This window comes from Pipra filicauda, unplaced genomic scaffold, assembly GCF_003945595.2.
Source record: "Pipra filicauda isolate LSUMZ 115617 unplaced genomic scaffold, ASM394559v2 scaffold75_size2874737_pilon, whole genome shotgun sequence".
Classification (NCBI taxonomy): domain Eukaryota; kingdom Metazoa; phylum Chordata; class Aves; order Passeriformes; family Pipridae; genus Pipra; species Pipra filicauda.
This window is the reverse complement of record NW_024104931.1, coordinates 890,877-910,443: the sequence shown is the minus strand read 5'-3', so window position 1 is coordinate 910,443 and position 19,567 is coordinate 890,877. Positions and strand designations below refer to the sequence as shown.

The 19,567-nt window shown below is 48.2% G+C and overlaps 1 protein-coding gene across 2 annotated transcripts; it reads right to left on the bottom strand.

Moving 5' to 3' along the window:
* Positions 1–334: 334 nt before the first annotated feature.
* DLST (dihydrolipoamide S-succinyltransferase) lies at positions 335–17,681 on the bottom strand. 2 transcript variants are annotated; one of them, XM_027720073.2, is made up of 15 exons: positions 17,581–17,681; positions 13,166–13,199; positions 11,825–11,873; positions 10,752–10,807; positions 10,316–10,390; positions 9,865–9,920; positions 9,043–9,154; positions 8,357–8,518; positions 7,987–8,072; positions 7,221–7,318; positions 5,296–5,426; positions 4,658–4,731; positions 3,717–3,800; positions 3,009–3,176; positions 335–2,543 (listed from the first exon to the last, which is right to left on the bottom strand). In XM_027720073.2, exons 1-15 carry the CDS (start codon positions 17,647–17,649, stop codon positions 2,409–2,411), a joined length of 1,389 nt encoding a protein of 462 aa, XP_027575874.1. In that variant the 5' UTR covers positions 17,650–17,681; the 3' UTR covers positions 335–2,408. The 2 variants fall into 2 exon arrangements, with proteins under 2 accessions (XP_027575874.1, XP_027575873.1); XM_027720072.2 differs by lacking the exon at positions 17,581–17,681 and adding an exon at positions 16,902–17,327.
* Between the last annotated feature and the right edge of the window lie 1,886 nt (positions 17,682–19,567).

Here is a 19,567-nt window from a genome sequence, read left to right as displayed (position 1 = left end):
TGATGCCACAAGCAGGCCAGAGAGCAGGAGCAGCTGAGCCTGGGGCTTTTCCTCTCCAGGGCTACCTGCACTGTCCGAACTGTCCAGCTACAGGCTTGTACCCTTGTCCACCAGCCTCCTAGTCCTGTGATTCAGGGGAGGTTCAGGATGAAGGACCCTGTGGCCAAAGTCACGGCATGGCTTCCTGCAACTCAGTGCCATGGGTGTCACCCAGGAGGGTCAAAAGAAAGGAAGCTTCAAGCATGACCCTCTACAGTGAGCCCTGAAAGGGCTGGTTAAATAAAGCAGTTTGCTAGGCTGCCTCATTTTAAAAGCTTGACTGTACATTCACTCCTTAGTTCAAAGGCCTCATTTATTGCAGCTCCAGGCAGAATACAGGCATTGCCCTTCCCCCGGCTCACAGGCCCTCCATATCCTAAACCAGCAAGGAGGGCTTGGAGCTAGCAGCATTTTTAAATCAGAACCTTCTCTTTCACTCATTTGCAAGAACAACTAGACCCTTTGCCCTTCCAGAACAGGGAAGGGGTTTTTCCTCTCCTTCTAACCTTGTACCTCAGCCAGGGTCAGGGAGAGGAAAGCTGACTCCACACACTGGTTTATCCCTAGCTGCCAAGAAAACGCAGGCACAAACTGCTCTCCCTTTTGTCAGCCTACCAGCTGTGAGTGCTATCGTTTTCTGTTAGAAGGGGCTGCCCTCTTCACCCGTAGCTGGGAAGGGCAAACCATTCTCTGAAGTTGATGTCAGAGCTGGGAAAACCCTGCCATGATCCAGGAATGATTTTGTATTGTTCCAACAAGGACAGTTCCTTGGGGAAACACTCAGCACCACAGCCAGCTTCTGCTTTACAGTTCTTTGAGCTCCTTTGAGGCTTTGAGCCTCCTTTCTCCTTCTGCAACTCCCAACAGCCTTTTCCCCATGTGCATGATTTACAACTCTCCCCTGTTGTAGCAGTGAAAACCCAACCTGGCTCCATACCTGTACTTTATGAGCCTGTCCCAGGTCTCCCTCGTGGCCATCATGCCCTTTAGCAAACAGTGGGAATTCCTCACCATATGTAACAATTCTGTTGCTAGACCAAGAAAAGGATGATTTCCAGCCCTGAAAACCTCATCTTTGCCGGGAAGAGCCAATTCTTTGGCAGGGAGTTAAAGGACAGTAGAGTTCACAGGCAGAGAAGCCTCAATTTAGTACCACCACTGGTGGGCCCAGCTCCCATTGCCTTTTTTCTCTCACCACCAGGTAACAGGTTTCTTACACTACACAAGGGATGCTGCTGATTACTGAGTCCTTGTCCAGGAGCCGCTCCCTCAAACACACCCCACCTTGCAGTCATTGCCCACTTTTATTTCATTTAAAATCCGCTGTGTTAAATATTTTAGTTACAAGTTCTGTGTAGGGGGTAAGAGTAATAGACTCTGCAGGCACTAGCAACCCCCTCACCCCTCAATACATGTGTGCGCTATCAGATTAAGGACTGACCCCTCCCCCCAAAACCAGCACCCATGGGCTGGGATATACATTACAGTGAAAGGCCTGGCCCCCCCAGCTGTGTCTGCTGGAAGCAGGCCAAGCCCCTGCACACAGGAAGCCAGCAGTCAGATCCACCACCAGTGAGCTGTGATTCAAGGAGAGTTGCTGGGGGCTCGTTCTCACCCCCATGTCAGGCCTGTAATGGTGAAAGGGTTGTCCCAGGAACAGTGCTACCTCCACAGAGGTCACAGGTGCTGCCCACCTGGACAAGAACATTCACGCCACAGTGACCAGGCTGGTGAGAGACAAACAATCTCCAAGGGAAAGTAGGGGAGCTGCTGCCACCACGTTACTGTCTGTGGAGGGAGTGTAACTAGGGCGCTGCCAGAAGCATGACACCGACCTCAAGCCCTGCTCTGATCAAAACCTCTGCTGCAAGGAGCCTGGGGGTCCCCCAGACTGCCCTTGCAAGGCAGGTGAGTGTGAAATATTTTCAAGCAAAAAATGGACAGGACAGTAGCCTTTCCTTTCCTCTCCTTCCCAGGAACCTTAGTGCTAGGCAATAAAGCTGAACCCGTCATGGAGGGGCGGGGAAAGTACCCTAGCACGGTAGCAGCAAGCAGTTTCCAGTGGTATTGGACAAGCTAGAGGTGAGATTTTGGTGCTGTGAGGGAGAGGATGCTGTACAGATATCTCTGGAAAGGCAGTGCCATTCAGTGGTTGGCCCACTGCATGGCAGTTCTTGAGAGATACTAAACCTTCATTAAACAGAATAGGAAAGGAGGTAGGAGCTATCCCTGTAATTCCCTCTGGGACAGCTCTAATCACAGCGGAGGGAGAGAGACTGGAATGACCCTTGCCAGTTCCTGAATGCCCTGCATTGTCCCTGCTGGTGCTGTGGCCTGTCCTGGGTGGGTTGTGTGGGGGTGTGACTGCTCTACAGGTCGAGCAGCAGCACGCGGGGATCCTCCACCGCTGCCTTGATCTTGCGCAGGAAGGTCACTGCCTCTCTGCCGTCGATCAGCCGGTGATCGTACGTCAGCGCCACATACATCATAGGCCGCACCTCGATCTGAGAGGCAGGAATAAGACAAGGATTAGTGAGCTCAGCCCTACTGCCTGCATGATCCCCTCCTGTGAATTCAGGGAAGACCCTGAATCCAGGGCTCAAGCCCTCCTGGATTTGTACTGCCTGGCAGGATTACCTAGCCACTCGCTCAGGCTTGGTCCACGCCACACACAAGACTAGGTCCCTTTGTGGAGCTGTTCCCTATCACAAAGGCTACAACTTCCTCCTCTCTGCACCTAACCAGATTATGTTCAGTTCCACCCCTCATAGACAGGACAAGGCCCCCTGCACACCTAAGGCAAGTACAAGGGACAGCAGAGCTGCCCTACACCCATTAGTCTCTGCTTCTCCTTCACAGTAAAGCCTTTTAGAAGTTGACAACAATCCCTTAGAAAATATGGACTATGGTCCTCAACTCACTGAGCCCTTCCCTCTGTTCACTAAAACCTGCAGTGCAGGTCCACCTACCTTGCCTCCCACAGCCACAGGCCTGTCAACGATGGCATGCATGCCTAAGATGGCAGACTGGGGTGGGTTAATGATAGGTGTCCCAAAGAGTGACCCAAAAACCCCTCCATTGCTGATTGTGAAAGTGCCACCGTCCATGTCTTCAATGGCCAGTTCGTTCTTCCGTGCCTAGAAGAAAAAGTAAGGTCTTAGAAAGCCACAAAGATCACAGAGAGCAAAGGAAAGGGTTTGGACGTTCACTCTCTCCATAAATACTGATTGCAAGAGCTTTGCTTATTGATCTATTCAGCTGAAACCCAGCACAAATTAGTTGAAAATGCATCTGTCTTTAGAGCTGAACATTTAGTGGCTTTAGGGAAGGATTCTCTCGCCTTTGCTTCTAAGTCCTGTTTTTGCAGGAAACAAGACACAGGGACTTGTATCCCAGGGCAGTTAAGCCTCAGCCTCTAAAGACAAAGGTGAAGACACACCATGCCACTAATGCATAGTTTGTGGTCTTCTGAAAGGACAACAAGTAGATATAGGGCTGTCCTGGAAGGCACAGGCACAGCTACAGATGTAACTGGATCACTCCCCACAGCGCAACTCAGTATGTCAGAGGTCCGAGATGACAACACAGAGAGACCAAATCAATTCATGCCTATCCAGCACTCCCAATTCCTCCCATGCCTCCCCACCTTCTTCAGGAAAACCTCCAACTTTCCTTACCTTCTCCCCCAGCTCGTGGATAGCGCGCTCTATGTCAGCAAAGTTCATGTTTTCTACGTTCCTAACCACAGGGACCACCAGACCCTGTGGAGAACCAAATTGCATGAATAGCAAATTCACTGCAGCGACACACAGATAGCTATTATGGGGCAGGAGCCTGGCTGCAGACCCATAGAGTTCCTGCCTTACCCTCAGTGCACAGCAGGTGGTGGGAAGAGCTGCCTTGCACCCTGGCAGCCTGACGGGAAACCTGGCATGACACACACCAAGGGCTGACACCATAAAGGATATCTCTGTCTTCATTAGCCTGTCTCATAAAATCAACCAGGTCTGTCTGGATCCAGCTCCACATTCATAAAAGCAGGTGAGGCACTGGACAGATTTCAGCTGCCACCTCTTTTCTCTGAGAAGAGTGGAGTCCCTTTATGCTGGGCCTCCCCTAGACTTTGGGAGCAGTGACAGAACTTCAGTCCTGGTCCAAACTCTGCCTCACAACAGAATCTTCTAATCAAGAAGGTAATTCACTAATTAACACCTGTATCTCCATTCCATACTCTCCCTGGAGAGGAACATTTCTGTGCAACAGCACAGCAGTGTTAGCCAAAGGACATGACATGCAAAGCTTTTACTATCTATGCTATACCCCCATGGATCCATGACAAAAAAGGGTTTCCCTAACTTAGCCCTACTCATTAACAACTGAGATCTGTATTGACCCTGTTACCACATCTCCTAGTAAGGAGGCAGAACACTCTTGGTCCACCATCTTCTCTCAAAAGCTATCTCAGCAGTCCACAATGTATTAGATGTCTCATTTACGCAATCAGTGTCATCACTTAATTTCTGCTGCAGCACAGTGCAAAGCTGAGTTGGCTCAAAGTATATGACAATCCCAGACCGAAGGCTGCAGGAAGCAGAGACAAAGCAACCGAGGTACCTACCCGAGGGGTTGCTACAGCAACACTGATGTCCACATAGTCCCTGTACACAATCTCTTTGGTCGTGTCATCAATCACTAGAAAGAGAAGAAAGTTGGGCTACACATGCAGTATCCAAGATCAAGGGTTCAACAGGCCAGAAGCAGCCACAAAATCATAACGACTTGCTCATGCCTAGCTTAAATGTAATTCCAGAGAAGAATAAGCCCTTGCTGCACCTGTGGGAGAAGCATCAGGATAGACAGAGGAAACCCAGTCCACATAGGTCAGCCCTCAGTTATTTTCCCTTGGTTATTCCGCTCCTCTAGATTTCAGCAAGCGCCTCTGACACTCCCAGGAACCGCATTGTGCCTACAGCAGCTACATGTACACCAACCAGCAGGCTCTACCCTCTGTGGGCTGCATACGCATGGCCCCAGTCCCACTCCTGGCCACCCCTTCCTAACAGAGCCCCCCTCGGCAAGCTGTCCTCTATCTACTTGAAATCAGCTGCAGCACACAGGACTGTCTCCCTTTTTCCTGTGTGTTTGACTTGCTTGTCCAAGCTATTAGTCCTGCCATGGACCTGGCCATTTGCCTTCCCCAACTCCGTCACATTCACTGGTGAGACATGCAACTCACCAGCAAGGGTCACCACTCACCTGCATTCACAACAGGCTGGTCCTGCAGAGCAAAAGCTGCAGCTTTCACAAAAGCTGACATGAAACCTAGCTTCAGGTTGTGCTTTTTCAGGAAGGTATCCTTGTGTACAGCTCTCATCTCACGGATGTTGCTGCAAAATGCATGATAATGCTGGTAAGCAGGGAGTCCAAGAAAACACTGTTCCCTTGCTCTGTAATAGATTTCAGTGCCAGCCCCAGGGACTGCAAACCTGCACCAAGTGGGAAACCACCACTCTGCTGGAAAACCCTTTGAATGTCATAGGTACTGAACGTGGCTCTAAAGCTCCTGCCAAAGGATCAACATGACAAGGTTAACCTGCATGGCTCACACTGCCAGGCACAGAAACATGATGGGGCATGGCACATTTCCTTCTTAGGCTTGATGTTGCCACTGATTCTCCAGGTAGGAGTGCTCATACCCACGCGGCATCACAGACAGCAACTGCAGGTGTGGCTGGGCTGACACAGAACGGTGAAAAAACAGGAAATGCCAAAAGCAAAAAAGATGCACAAAGGAAAAGACCTCAATCACTCTGCAAGTCCAGTACCATCCAGCACAACACAACTTCTGTATCTAACTCTCTGAGTTGACTCTGGGAGTTGAGTGAATATGAAAGAAATCTTCCCTGGTGCTATGGTAGTAGGCACCAGCCCAATCACAGCTCTCAATCAGACTAATCACGTTTTCCCACTGTGTCTATTTATCAAAATTGAGGCCATTTACAAAAAGTCAACCAAGCTGTGGCTACAAGCTCTGCCTATTCCAGGCTAACACCAGACGCTGTGGAATTGCATGGTCCATCCCTCCCCTCTTCAGACACCTTGAGTCTTTGAAGAGACAGTTTCAGCAAGGAGCATGGTTCTCCATGGTTCAGTGTTTGTTTTCCTGCGCCTAACCTTGTTTAGAGCTAGGATTACTGCCCAAAGACATTAGTGCCTCCCAAGACACAACTGCATGACTGCAGCAATGAGGAGGTGATTTGCTATGAAACTGTCTCATTATGGCCTCCTCCTTTCAGACACTGACTCCCATGGGAAGCAGGAGGCCCCAGCACAGGTCCTCACAAGTCAACCTCCCAGCAATCTATCCAAACTAGATTACGAGATGCAATGAGAGCCCTATGCTGGCGTAAAGCGACACCTCAATGAGCCTCTGAGAGGAGATAAAGCTGCAGCACTTCCCTCTAATCAAGACTATTTTGCCAGCCTTATTGTTCTGAGACCCAAATATTTACATGTTTTGTCTTAAGGAGCAGAATAGGATTACAAAAGGCAATTTGATTTGGGCACAATTTCCCCTTAATGCACTGTAACACAAGCTGCCCACCCTCCAAAGCCATTAGTGTGTTCAGTCCACGCAAGCACTTGAGTCAGGAGACCCCCATCTGCTTGGAGGGGATGGGGAAGGATGCTAGTTTGTCTTCGGAAAGCTGTACCATCTGACAGCAGAGACCTCGGACCTATGCAATGCTCACCCAAAAGGCTGATGAACTCTGGAGAACCACCTCACTGGGAATTAAATACCTCCAAAAGCAATAACCTGGCGGGGTGGCAGAAAGCAGATGCTACATCTTGCTGTCTTCTAACAGCCATTACACAAATGATACTAGTCCCTCCTGGTCTTCTGCTTAACATTTACCAGTGCCCCACCAACAAGCACACAGAAGAGGAAGCAGACTACCCCTTTTACAAGCAGCAGATGACTCCTGAGGAATAACAGGAAGATAAGTACCCCTCATACTGCAACACTAACATGGCCCCAAAGAAGCTGTGCAGACTGTGGTACACACCCAGGAGAGAGGTCCCAAAAGACATGTTGCCAATCTCTCCAAAGAGAATCAGCAAGGTTTTGACTGCCTTCATCTGTTTCTACTCATAAAGGGAAAAAAAGGTCTGCTCCTCACCTCATATCGATCTCATTGAAAGTGGTCAGCATGGCACAAGTATTCTGAGCCTCTTTCAGCCGCTGAGCAATACGCTGGCGCATCCTATTCATTTTCACCTGAAAATTAAAAAGGTATAAGCAGAAGCTGCCTCAAGTTCATCCAAGGGGCAAAATACACAAGAAACTCAAAAGGTCCTTCCCTTGCCATCTAGCTGACTATTAATAGATGCCTAGGACCAAGGTTTTCACTCCAGGTCTCCCAGAGGAGCACGACGGGCTGAGGAGTTGATTTCACTGCTCAGGTCAACACACAGTTCACTTGAAAAGCAGTGCTGAAATGCATCACTGTATTCTGTGTTCCTTGGGACCTCCAAGCATGCCTAGCTTTCCAGCATGTGGCTAATGTGAGAAGAGCAAGACTGCTAAAAAGCAGGTTGCTCAGCCATGTTCTCTTAAGAATGCACAAGGCAGCTGCAGCAGCCTCAGCCCTTTGCTGAGGGCTTGTGGACAGACCAAGCAGATCACATCAAGTCCTTCTGTCCTCAGTCAGCAGAGCTCAAGACAAGACTTTTGCCTAGAAAAGACCTGTGTCGGATTGGTCCTGGCTCTTCCTCCACCACACCTCTAAGTGGTTCCTCATGCAGAGAATTTCCCCATCTGTCACACTCACTGAGCGGGGTGTGTACAGGTAGATATGAACACATCCGGAAAGCTCAAGGCTTATGCCAGAACAGATTATCACCCAGCAACAGAAGCGCTGGCAAGATCCCATTCCCACAGCTTACCCTATGCTCTGATCTGACACCTTTGGTGGGCGCTGCCTCCCCAAGAGGGGCTGCCGCTGGGGCTGCAGCCGGCTTCACCGCAGACACTGAGGGGAAAAAAAACCATCAGTCATAAAGGGAAGTCATGTAGAAAAGCTCTGAGGAAGAAAGCACGTTCGAGCTCCTTGCTTAAGCAACGCAGCGCAGGAGCAGCCTTGCACTGGGCTTGGACAGTTCCATGAGCATAGCTGAGTTCTCCACACTGGAGCATTCAGGGGAATAATGCAGGAGGCCTTTGCCATAAATGCCAGACTGTGTGCAGTCTTTAATCTTACATGCTCTCCACAAAGAAGAGAGGCTTGAGAACAGGAACGATCAGCTGTTGCCTCACCTGGTTTGCTGTCAATGGGCTGAGTTGACACAGGCGGCACTGGTGGCATTGTTGTGGGAATTGGTGCTGCAGGAGGGGGAGGGGGAGGAGCAGCTGCAGCTACAGGTTCAGGGGCTGAAGGAGGAGGAGGGGCTGCTGCTGGTTTAGCCTTGGCAGGAGCAGCTGAAAGACAAGCAAGAACCATGGTAAATGCAACAGCTTCCAGTGCCAGGGATCTGAGAGTCCAACCAACTTGACAAAAGTTAACCCTCCAGCAGAACCAATCTGATAAAACCCTCCAGCAGAGTGCCTTTATGTTCTCAGCACTACTGAACTGACAAGAGTCACCACAAGAGAAACTCATGGTGAAAGAGTTTCACGCATCAACACCCTTGATCTCCTCGCTGTCCAGGAGATTGGATGCTACAAAGAAGAGGGCAGAGAAGGGAGTTTTATTAGGGGAATTCTCAGCTAGTTTTAGCTTAGAGCTCAGTCTCCTCCTGAGGGAACAGAAGTTCCCCCCTCAGAAGAATAAAATCATGCTTTTCTAATGGACAACAGAATAGGAGAATTTTCTTCCAGCTACAGAGGCAGACGGAGGAATTATTTAACCTCTCTCAGGATCCCTCTAAATGCTTTCCTTTCATCTTCAGAAAAAGATTGGTGGAAACAGGAAGGCCTGTGCAAGTTACACATGCCTGACTTACCTCCAGTTTTCCTGAGTTTGAACAGAGGTGTCCCTCCTTCCACTTTGCCACCATCGGGTACCAGAAGGGCTTCAATCACACCAGCTGCTGGGGCTGGAACTTGCACTGATGTCTGAAAAAAGAAAAATCAGTGAAATTCCCCCAAACATTGGATGGACAACAAGTGCCCAAGAGAAGATGCCAATATCTGCAGATATGCATTGTAACTTGGCACAGAGAGCAGCTATGTCTCACATCATTTGCACCAGTTTTCACACTCTCCACCAAGATTTTGTGCCAATGAAGTTTCAGGAGATGCTGGCAGTGCAACATATAGCCTGATCTCCAGGGTACAGTCAAGAACTGACCTGCTGCCAGAATCTTCCTGACAGCAACACTGAAAGCAGAACTTGGCAGAGAATTTAGCAAGAACTTCAAAGCTTAACAGTCCTTTAAGGGGTGGGTAAATTTAAAGCCTAAATTTAAAACAATTTGAAGACAACCCATGGCTTGCAGTTTTCTTGTTTGTTTAAACACAACACCTGTTTAAACAGGTTTCAAAGCTTAGAGCACTCTTGGAATTGGAAGGAGAAGTGGAAATGCACCTCCAACAAACATCAGCACCACTGATAATTAATCAAATGTATGAGTAAGGAAGAATTATTAAAGAATTCTCACTCAAGGAACAGCCAGCTCTCATAGTTGATGAGAAAAGCTTTTCTCCATAAAGGGAGCAGGAGACACAGTCAGGGCCTGCAGGCTGTAGGAGCTCTTAGCAGGAGAGGAACCATACAGGGTATCTGCTACAGAACTAGAAAAAGTTTTGGTCCAGAAAACTCCTACCTTGTCTGTTTCAATCTCACACACCACTTCATCTTCCGCCACTGTGTCTCCAACAGCTGAATGATAGATATGAAGACCACTGTGAGGAGGGAGGTGTGCTCTGGCCTCCCCTCTTTACCCACAGCAGTGTCCCACACTAACCCAGAATTTTTTCACCTCAGCTCTCCACAACTTCTAAAGAAAAGACTAGCTCAAACAATCAATCCACTGCACAGATAAGAGTCTGATTCCAGCTTAGACATCTCCCTTCACCCAACATCACCCATGACTAGGAGTGACAAGGCAGTAACTGCAATCCTTATCCCTTAGGAGAACTGCAATTAACTGCCCCATTTGTCACAGACCGAAAGGCACACAGCAGGCTGTCAACCAATGAACTACAATGCACCCCTGAGCTGTCCAATGCAGCAGCAATGGTGCTGAGAATTTCAGGGAAGAGGCAAGTGCTTACCTTTCTCCCACCTGACATCTCCTTCTGTGACTGACTCTGCAAAGGCTGGTGTGTTCACTGTAACCACGTCATCCCCTGTGAGAGAGACAGATAGATCTGAATGCATTCAAAGCTCAAAACTTATGGCATTGCTTCGTTCTTGTCATCATAATTCTGCTAAAGGGGGTAGGTCATCAGACATCAATTGCTGGCCTTCTCTTTGCTTCAACACTGATTAACATTTAAACAGCAGAGAAATTTCCATTTGACTGAAAGTCACACTGTGACAGAAATGCCAGACAAAATCCTTAGGGCCCCAGGGATATAAACCCTCAGCTGTCCATGCAGGCAGAACAGCAGTGAGCCATGACCAAGGATGGAGGGTAGCTTCAGCTGTTGTCAAGACAGCAAGAGGTACCAAAAGAAGCATACTGCTAACTCCTGACTTTTTACTTACTACGTACTGCAGTGGTTCTGAAGTACCGGACAGTGAAGACACTGGAGCTATTTACTCTGCAGGAAGAGAGAAAGGTATGAACACAGAAGTAAGTTCCTATGCAGGATGCTAGCACCAAGCTCAAGTAAAGAATTTACATTTGCTTAACTGATGTGACAGGCTGCTTGTCTGTTCCGATATATTTTTTCTAAGGGACTCCTACTTACTGCTCAAGCTGCAACAATCCAGTAAGAAAGGAAACATCACATCCTACCATCACTAGTGCTCTCAGAAACTCAGTAAGAACTGACACACATGGAATTTTAATTTAGGCAGACAACTCAACGGAACCCCTGTGGTTTAAACACTGATCAAAGGGTGACCAGACAGCCCACCCTAAGTACAAGACTAGTGCAGTTACCATTTTTTTACTTCCAGATTAGGACTGTCATCTCTACAGAAGCTGTTAGATTGCTCCAAAAAAAAAAAAAGGAAAAGCACCATAAATTGCCTATGGCAACACATCCGAGAGACGGATATTTCTCTCCACCATGTTTCTTCACAGGGAGCTGGAAATTCCAAGCATTCCAAAGCATGATTTTTATATCTACTGACATCACATTTGGAAAGCTGAAACAAACATGCTTTAGCATTTCCTCTAGCACAGGCTACTTCATACAAACAGACCAGTACTTCAGGCTTTTATGCATGTGCTCTTATGATTATTTACCCAAATACATTTTTACAAGACCACCTTAGCAATGCAAACCCTGTCATAGGAACGAGAGCTCTGTAAATGACCCCATTTCTCCTGACAGAAAACCAATCAGAAGACCATCATAGAGCAAACACCTCTAGTCACCAGTTTCCTGATTCCTGTCCCTTCCCTGCCCTTGGTATCTGGTTTCAGACAAAGCTTCTTTTCAGTTCCTGACCTGCAAAACCTAGATTTTGTTAGGGCTATCTCCACGCTCCTAAGATGTGCAAAAAGATTTCATGACAGCCAACCACATTCTGTTTCTCAGCCCCCAAATCTTTTCACGGCTAGAGCAGCCCCAGTCTCTCCACATTACAGCTTTCCTGGGGATACTTACAGAAGCTTCCTGCTGTTTGTGTAAGCCAATCCCTGGCTCCCAGCCACACCTGTGAATGAGAAAGGAGTTACCCCACAGGAAAGTTATCCAGCCCTTAAATGTCCCTGTCAGGTAAAAGAATGCAGAGGACACCGGTGTCCACCCTGAAAGAAGCTTGGGACTAATAGCCATGCAGAGACACCTCGGTGCCATCAAACCTGCCCGGAGCTTGCCAGGAACAGTGGTCTTGTCTTCATCTAGATTTACAGGGATGGGAAAAACAGTTATATCTTGATCTCAAACCTAATAAGGATAACTTTGAAAAGGGCAAACTAAGCAGCAGCCACCTCACTCAGAAGGAAACCAGGAAACAGTCATGAGGAACACCTCCAGGACTGCTGAGTACAAAGGGCAGGAGCGAAGCAGCCCCCTAAGAGGCACCTCCCAGGAAGCCTCACAGTCGCATGGACAGGTAAGGAGGAAGAAAGAATGAAAAGAGGGTGTAGGGCAGAGTAGCCAGCTACCATCATTCCTCTTCTCTGTCCACCCCCTTTCCAGAGAATTTATTTTCCGAAACTCAAAGTAGTACTTGCATAGCTTCTCAGTTTCACATACCCCACTGTCCCCTTCCCACACTGCTCACGAGCCCTGACACTGCAATTTTTATTATGAACTGAACTCCCGTCCTTTGTCTCTTATAGGGCACTGGGCAATTTTCCAGACTGATCTTAAAGATCAGTCAGAGTAGTAACTGGAGAGTATAATTACCTCAATTACACAATGCCAGAAGGAAGAACCATTTCCCCATTTGTTTTTTTTTTTAAAAGCAATATAATTTTTACACCATCTCCTACTAAAGAGCTGAACTGGAACTCTAGAAACCAAAAAAGGTAAGCAGATTTAACTGGTTTCTCAAAGTGGAATCAGAAGTGAGTGATGTAATGCTACATAAACACAGTACAGCTAGAAGAAACAGAGCTCTAAGGAAAAACAGTTTAGGCATCAAAGTAGAGTTCACAGGTGAACCAGATTTGATACGTCACGATATTCACCTATCATTTCCAAGGGAGTTTATTAGCGACCTAGGGCTCTGCAACAGCACATGCTTCAAGCATGTGCTTGAAATACTGCTTGAAATACAGTGCTTGAAATACTCTGTGCTGTGCTGTTGGAATCTTCACCAGAGCCAAAGGGATCGGGCAGCAAGTACATTATGCAAGGGAGGCACTCAGAAACTTAGCTCATTTCACTGTTTCTTCATTACATGACTGATTGAAATAAACCCCAATAAAACCTATTACCAACCTCCATCATCAGCTCTGTTCCTTCTAGGTAGTTTGTAAATAAAAGCATTAGACTCACCAGAGAGAGAGCATCTTGCCAGAGTACAGTTCCCCTGCAAGAGAGAAAAGGATCTATCAGTGTTACAAGAAGACAGACCCATCCTAGGAGGACTTTGGTTTTCCCATGAGATCTGAATCAGACACAGGACCCACCATTCCCATGCTCCAGTCTGCAGGCATGCTACTTTCCCATAGTGTGCTAGAGAAGGAGATGGTGAGAGCACCTATACCCTTCTCTTTGGTTTGACTCCTTCGAGGGTGCTTTCTGGTGACAGTGATGTTAAATTTGATGCTTTTGGTTTTCAGCTGTGGCTTCAGCTGTTTTGACCTTCTCATGCACACTTTCCTCTTCAAGAAGGAACAGATTTCTAATAAAATTTGCTATGAATGAAAAGGTCAAGGGTAGCTACTGGATATGACGAAAAAACATCCCACGATGTTTACTCCTACAGTCACAAATGCAGCATCTAGGGTTTTTCAAAATTTGTTCTAAAGTTATGGAGCCTTTGAACTCCAGAAGGCCAGAATTGCTCTCAATGGTAAAATTTCTACCACTATCAGAAAGACAGGAATTCCACCTTCTTTTGATGTTTCACTGCATACCCACGTAATCATTGACTGCACTCCTAGCTCACCATAACAGTCCTCAAAAGACATTTCAAAGATATTCCAGTTACTTTCCCTATTGTTATTATACATTTCTCTAGCATCAAACCTCAATGTCTGGAGAACCTAAGAACTCATTAAAAGCAACAGGAAAATATCACAGTGACTAAAATGCAGTTGACTGGTTTAGAACAAGTCAGATACTCAAGAGCTCAAAGCACCCTTATCCTCCAGCTAAGGAAAGAGGTAAAAGTCAGATTTCCTTCACACCTTCAACATCTGAAGTCTGCATATAAGCCCTGATTTCAGCTTCAGCAGAGCAAGCAGGACAGGATATAACTGATCTTACATATCAGAATAATTTGGGGAGCTGTGTGGTAAGACAACATAGAGACTTAAGCTTGGCACACCATCTACAGGACTGAGTGCTGTAGCATAAAAAAATATATTCAGTGTATAGTTCATATCAAAACTACTAACAGGCCTGGAATTGACCCATTGGCAGTTTAATTATCCAAGCTTATCAATGGATTTAGTTTCTTGGATAGTCACACAGAGTCAACTCAGTGATAGATGGGCATTTCAAAAGGGTTATGATTAGCTGGGCTGAGGATGCAGGCAGCCAGGCTGACTTGTTCCTAAGGTCCAGCACAGCACCATGCAGCTACTCTGCTTTCTGGTCCACTGCAGAGACCAACGATCCTGGAACAACAGTCCTGCAAAATCAGCTTCTGTCAGGGCTCACTGGAGCCCCTGCCCCAAGTCTACCTGGGGAGGGAAAGCAGGAAGCACTGTGCAGACTTTGCAGAGTCATCTTGAATGCTACGATGCTTAATCTTGGTGCAGCACTGGCCCCTGCTAACTCAGATCTGGTTTGTGTAGAGCCAGGCCTAAGCCAAGATCAGTAAGACAAACTTCAGCTGAACTCCAGTGGGTCAGCTATCTAAAGCGCCACAATCCTCAGCACATATGGTAGTTCCTGTGTTGATCAAATTCTTCCCACTTTCCAGAGTGTCCCAAATAGAATACCATGTGACCTAAGTTCCCCTCTGCCCACTAATGTTTTCTGGGTGCTTTATTAAAAAAGTGGTTAAGGGCATTCCTAGCATACTAAAAAAATAAATTGTTAAGAAAGGAACAGCCTCAGAATAAAGCAAAACCAGACAACTTTATTTGCTCAGGAGTAGTTTACTGTGAAGTTAAAACAAAAAAAAAAGTTCAGAAGGACTGTCCTAAAAACAAATCGCTGTGAGAAAACACATCTGCGGCTCTCTTCCCAAGGCGCCAAGTCTGTGTTTCACAACTGCCGCAAAATGAAGGAAAAAATCGGTTCCACTCTATCCTTCTATTTTCTAGGTTAAGAAATGAGGGAAAGGGCTTAATGTGAGAAGGAAACCACTAATGAAAAATCCTGAGATTTCTCTGGCTTGCATTCTGCAGAACTGCCGTGTGCCTGCCTTTTAACTATGGTACCTCAGAGATGACATGCAGCTCCAGGAGATGCCTGATAGAGCTGTTCCCCTTCCCTTTTTCCATGAAGGAATCACTGTCATTGCATCTGTTCTGGTATCACCTGACTAAATCTGCCTGCTATTGGACCTTTTCAGTGAAAATGGAAACATTTTGGTTTTGCTACCTGGCATTAGCACTTTAGGTCATTTTAAAAAGACAGCCTTCGCTTGAAGAAAGAAATCTTAGTCTAATTAGCTAGTGACTCATGTATCAAGTGATTAATTTTTCCCCCTCGTTTCACAAGACTTCTCAGAATTGTTTTTACAACTGCTATTATGCCAAAGTGACCTTGGTACACATCGTCCCAGGCCACACCTTTCAAGGAGCTATCACCTTCCAGTAGGTCACTACACACTGAAATAAATTATGGAATACATCAGCTAAAGCAACAGCCTGTATACCAACAGTGAGATCAGGGACCAGTTCAGGTAAGAACTTTGATGAACAGGACAGTGCAGCTCATTTCAACAGAGGCAAAACAGAAGCCCAGTGCTGGGCAGCTCCAACAACAGGCAGAGCATCAATCACTTCTCCAGCCATGGCTTTTTCAGAGCAAAGCAAATGCAGGTTCGACAAGGATGAGCACAAACCACTGCTGCACACGAAAACCCCACTGCAAAGCCTTCATGCATATCAACACTATTATATATAGCATGGGGGGCAGATGTCAAGGTGGGATGCAGATAACAATGCTAAGTGGTGAAGGATACTGTTACTAAGACAACAGGCTGAGAACTCCTCCAGCAGAGAGGAGGATCAAACAGGGAAGAAAAAGTTCTTTACAAACACCTTTCCAGATAAACAGGACTTGATTATCAAAGCACCAAATGCAGCTCCTGATCAAACCATTCTTTTTCAGACTAGCTCTTTTCTGAACTTTTTCAGGTCATCCTTCAATGGCTGCCTGCCCCTGCCCTGACTCTTACATGCTACAGGTTACTGATGCACATTCATGATTTCTACTTGATATATGAATTCAGGACCTTTTTCTCTTTTACCAACCGCCAACCCTTCCTCACCCTCACTGACTCTACTCTTCTCCCATTCAACCCTCTGTTCCTGAATTTTCTACATGTCTACTGTTCTCACTTTTGCCATCAGAAGTTTGCCAAGTTCTGGCATTTCTTTCTGTTTCTCCAAAGAGCTTCTATTATCCCTGTCTAAAAACTTACTTCTTACCACTCAACTTTTCCAGTACAACTAACAGGTTAACTAAAAGTATCTCACTTTCCTAGCACTCGGCTAAAACCTCCCAATTTGCCGCTTAGTTCTGTTTTGAATAGTCCATCTCACTTCTCCCCTTTTCTGTATAATTGCACAGCACCACTGAGAGCCGACAAAGTGTAAATATTGCTAAAATGCCACTTAAGTTAGCTTGTTTTAAACTGCACTATAATCAATTTGTATCTACATATATGTATAACAAACTATACTATACAGTTAGCTATAAGTTGTTTATAGTGCAGTTTTACATGTTTATAAACACAAACCTATTTGTCAAGCCCAAAGACAAGCATTTACCACAGAGCAACCCTATGGGGAAGCATAACTTAGTTAATCAGCTGTCAACACTTGCTCGCCTACATTTATACAATGGCTAAAATCAAGTCCCATGCTCTAAGGCTCCAGCTGGTCACCTGGAAGAGAAGTGGTATTTTTCCTCCTGTAGGTGTGCACGTACATGTGTGCACAAAAGGCTGTGCATGTTTGCTATTTAAACGGAAGATGTGTCCAGGAGTCATCGAACAGCAGGACCCAGCTGGCCAAGGGCAGCCCCAGGGTTAAGCTGCCATCGGGCTCTGCCACCCGCGGTGTCGCCAGCGCAGGTCACCGCCGTTTGCCACGGTTCAGTGGCTGCTCTGAAGGCCGAGCACAGAAATCATAAACCAAACCAGACACCGGTTCGTTGCCGCTCCTGCCCCGGGCGGACCCCGCCGGGGGGTCTGTGCCAGCGCAGGCCAGGGGCTGCCAACAGCGGGGGCCCCAGACGCTGCAGCCGCCGGCGGGCGAGGGCGGCGGCGATCGGAGGCCCTGCCCGGTGCCGCCGCCCTTCCCGCCAGCCCGGGCCTGGCCGGGCCGGGCGGGGCGGTGTCGGGGCAGAAGCACCCGCTGAGAAGGGACAGCGTGGCGCCCACCGCGGCCGTTGCAGGGGCAGCCCTGCCGCCCCTCCCCGTGCCCCGCCGGGCCGTGCCCCGGAGCGGCGGCGCCGGGCAGCAGGGGACGCGTCCCGGTGTCCTTGGCGCCGCCGACCTCGCCCGACCAGCCGCCGCCCTCCCTCGCTGCTCCGCTCCCCGAGGCGCTGCCCGCGGGCCGTACCTGTCGCAGGGCGCGCAGCGAGCGGCCCAGCGCGCGGCCGAGACAGCGGGACCGCCAGAGCGGCACCATCGCGGCGGCGGCGGCGGCAGCAGCAGCGGGAGGGGCCGCAGGGCGGACACCGGAACCAGGCCCCGCGCGGCACGGAAGCGCGCGGGGCCGCACCAACCGCCGCAGGACGGGGGGAGCGCGGTCGGAGGGGCGGAACCATCGCGGGAGGGGGGGGGGCAGAAGGAGAAGAGGGCTGAGGGGCAGGGACGGGGCAGGGTGGGGACGGGGGTGTAATTGTAATATTCCTACGTATCACCAGATATGTAATGATAATATACATATATAATAGGTATGTATTGCATATATACCTATAAACACATACATTTGTGTATATACATATTACTACATGTCATAATATATGTACTTGTAATAATAAATATGATAAATACGTAATGATAAATAATCCTCTGTATTACCAAAGGGTGCCGTTTCATGACACACTTCATTGAATCAAAGCTTCGGATTGCTGGAGGGTAGCTGTACCAGTGGTTTTCCTGCTCATCATGGCAAACCGTGGGACTCATGTGGAATGACATTGCCACGAGCGTCAGCCACTGGGATGTTGCATGGTTAGAAATGGGCAATGAAGTCATCTCCCTGTGGCAAACTGGCAAATGAGTCGACTAGTAAGCCCTGTTCCTCAGATGTGATCTGCATGCTGAAAATATTTGAGAATCCCCCAGCTAGTTTCTGTTTTCTGCCTGCTTCCAGGCGGGGAACCACTGGTGGGAGAAAACCCAATGAACCTATTTGCAGAACCTGAGAATTAGCCTGGGATAGTTATAAACGGCTGTCTTGCAGCCAGGCATCTCTCAAGGAGCCAAGTCTGGGTTATGCACATGTCCTTAATTTATCCATTGCTTAATATATGAATGGTGAACCGCAACCTTCAAAATATGGGATCATTTCCAAAGGAAAGAAGTTGAATAAAAATCAACAGGGGATAGTCCCTGAGGCTTTGAGGATGTGCTGACTGCTTTAATAAAAGGCAACTGAACCAGAAAGGCTCTCTGCCAGGGATTTCTCTGTGATCTGTTTTTTGACCACCTGATGTCAACTGCTTTTAACCACAGCCTCCTCTCTATCCAGTGAATACCCTAAACATTGCCATGATCAGTAAGCATGTGAAGGCAAAGCAGATGAAGTCCCAGGAGTGGCACATGTGGCTCGGCTTTTGTCCGCCCACCTGCAGCTCCTGCACGAAGTTAAGCGTCTGACAACCACATGTGCCCCTGGGGCAGGTAGTTTGTCCTGGGGCTGGTGTTAGGGCGTGCTCAGCTGGGAGGGATGCCAGCTCTGCAGGCTGTGGCACTGTCTCTAAAGCACCCTGTGACAACGGACCCTGTATTGCTGCTCTTCCTGTGTTGTCCCATTTCTTGGCCATGTCCTACACTGCAGACCTCCAGTTCAGCCAAAACGCATCTGTGTCCCCATGGTGGGGGAAATGCCTGGGCGCTTTCCATGGGAGATGGGTAGCACCTGGGCTCTGGGCCAGCTCCTTCCTTGCCTGTGGCATTGCTTGTCAGTCTGGTGTATTTGCACTGTCTCACCAGCGGTTCACCATCCTGGGTCCGGGATGGGGTTTCCAGGCCAAATTGTACGGAGGAATTGCTCTTCTGGCTCTCTGCCCACTTGGGCAGCCAGCAGTTCAGCAGCAGCCCTTGCCTGTCTGACTCCAGGGGCTATGAGTGTGGGAAATGGCCGCGGCAGGGAAGGTGGCTGGAGCCTGATGCTGGACCTGACCTCCTGGATGTCCATCTGCATATTCAGAAGTCGTTCCCAGCTGGTTGGCTGCCTCCGGCCTCCCCACTCCCTCTTTAAAGGACCTGAGCGCAGCAGGAGGACGCGCTGGCTCTGCAGCATCCCACGGCCCCTGCCTGCGGGACACTGCAGGACACTGCGGGACACTGCTCCCCGTGCCCCTGGAGCCGAGGTGAGT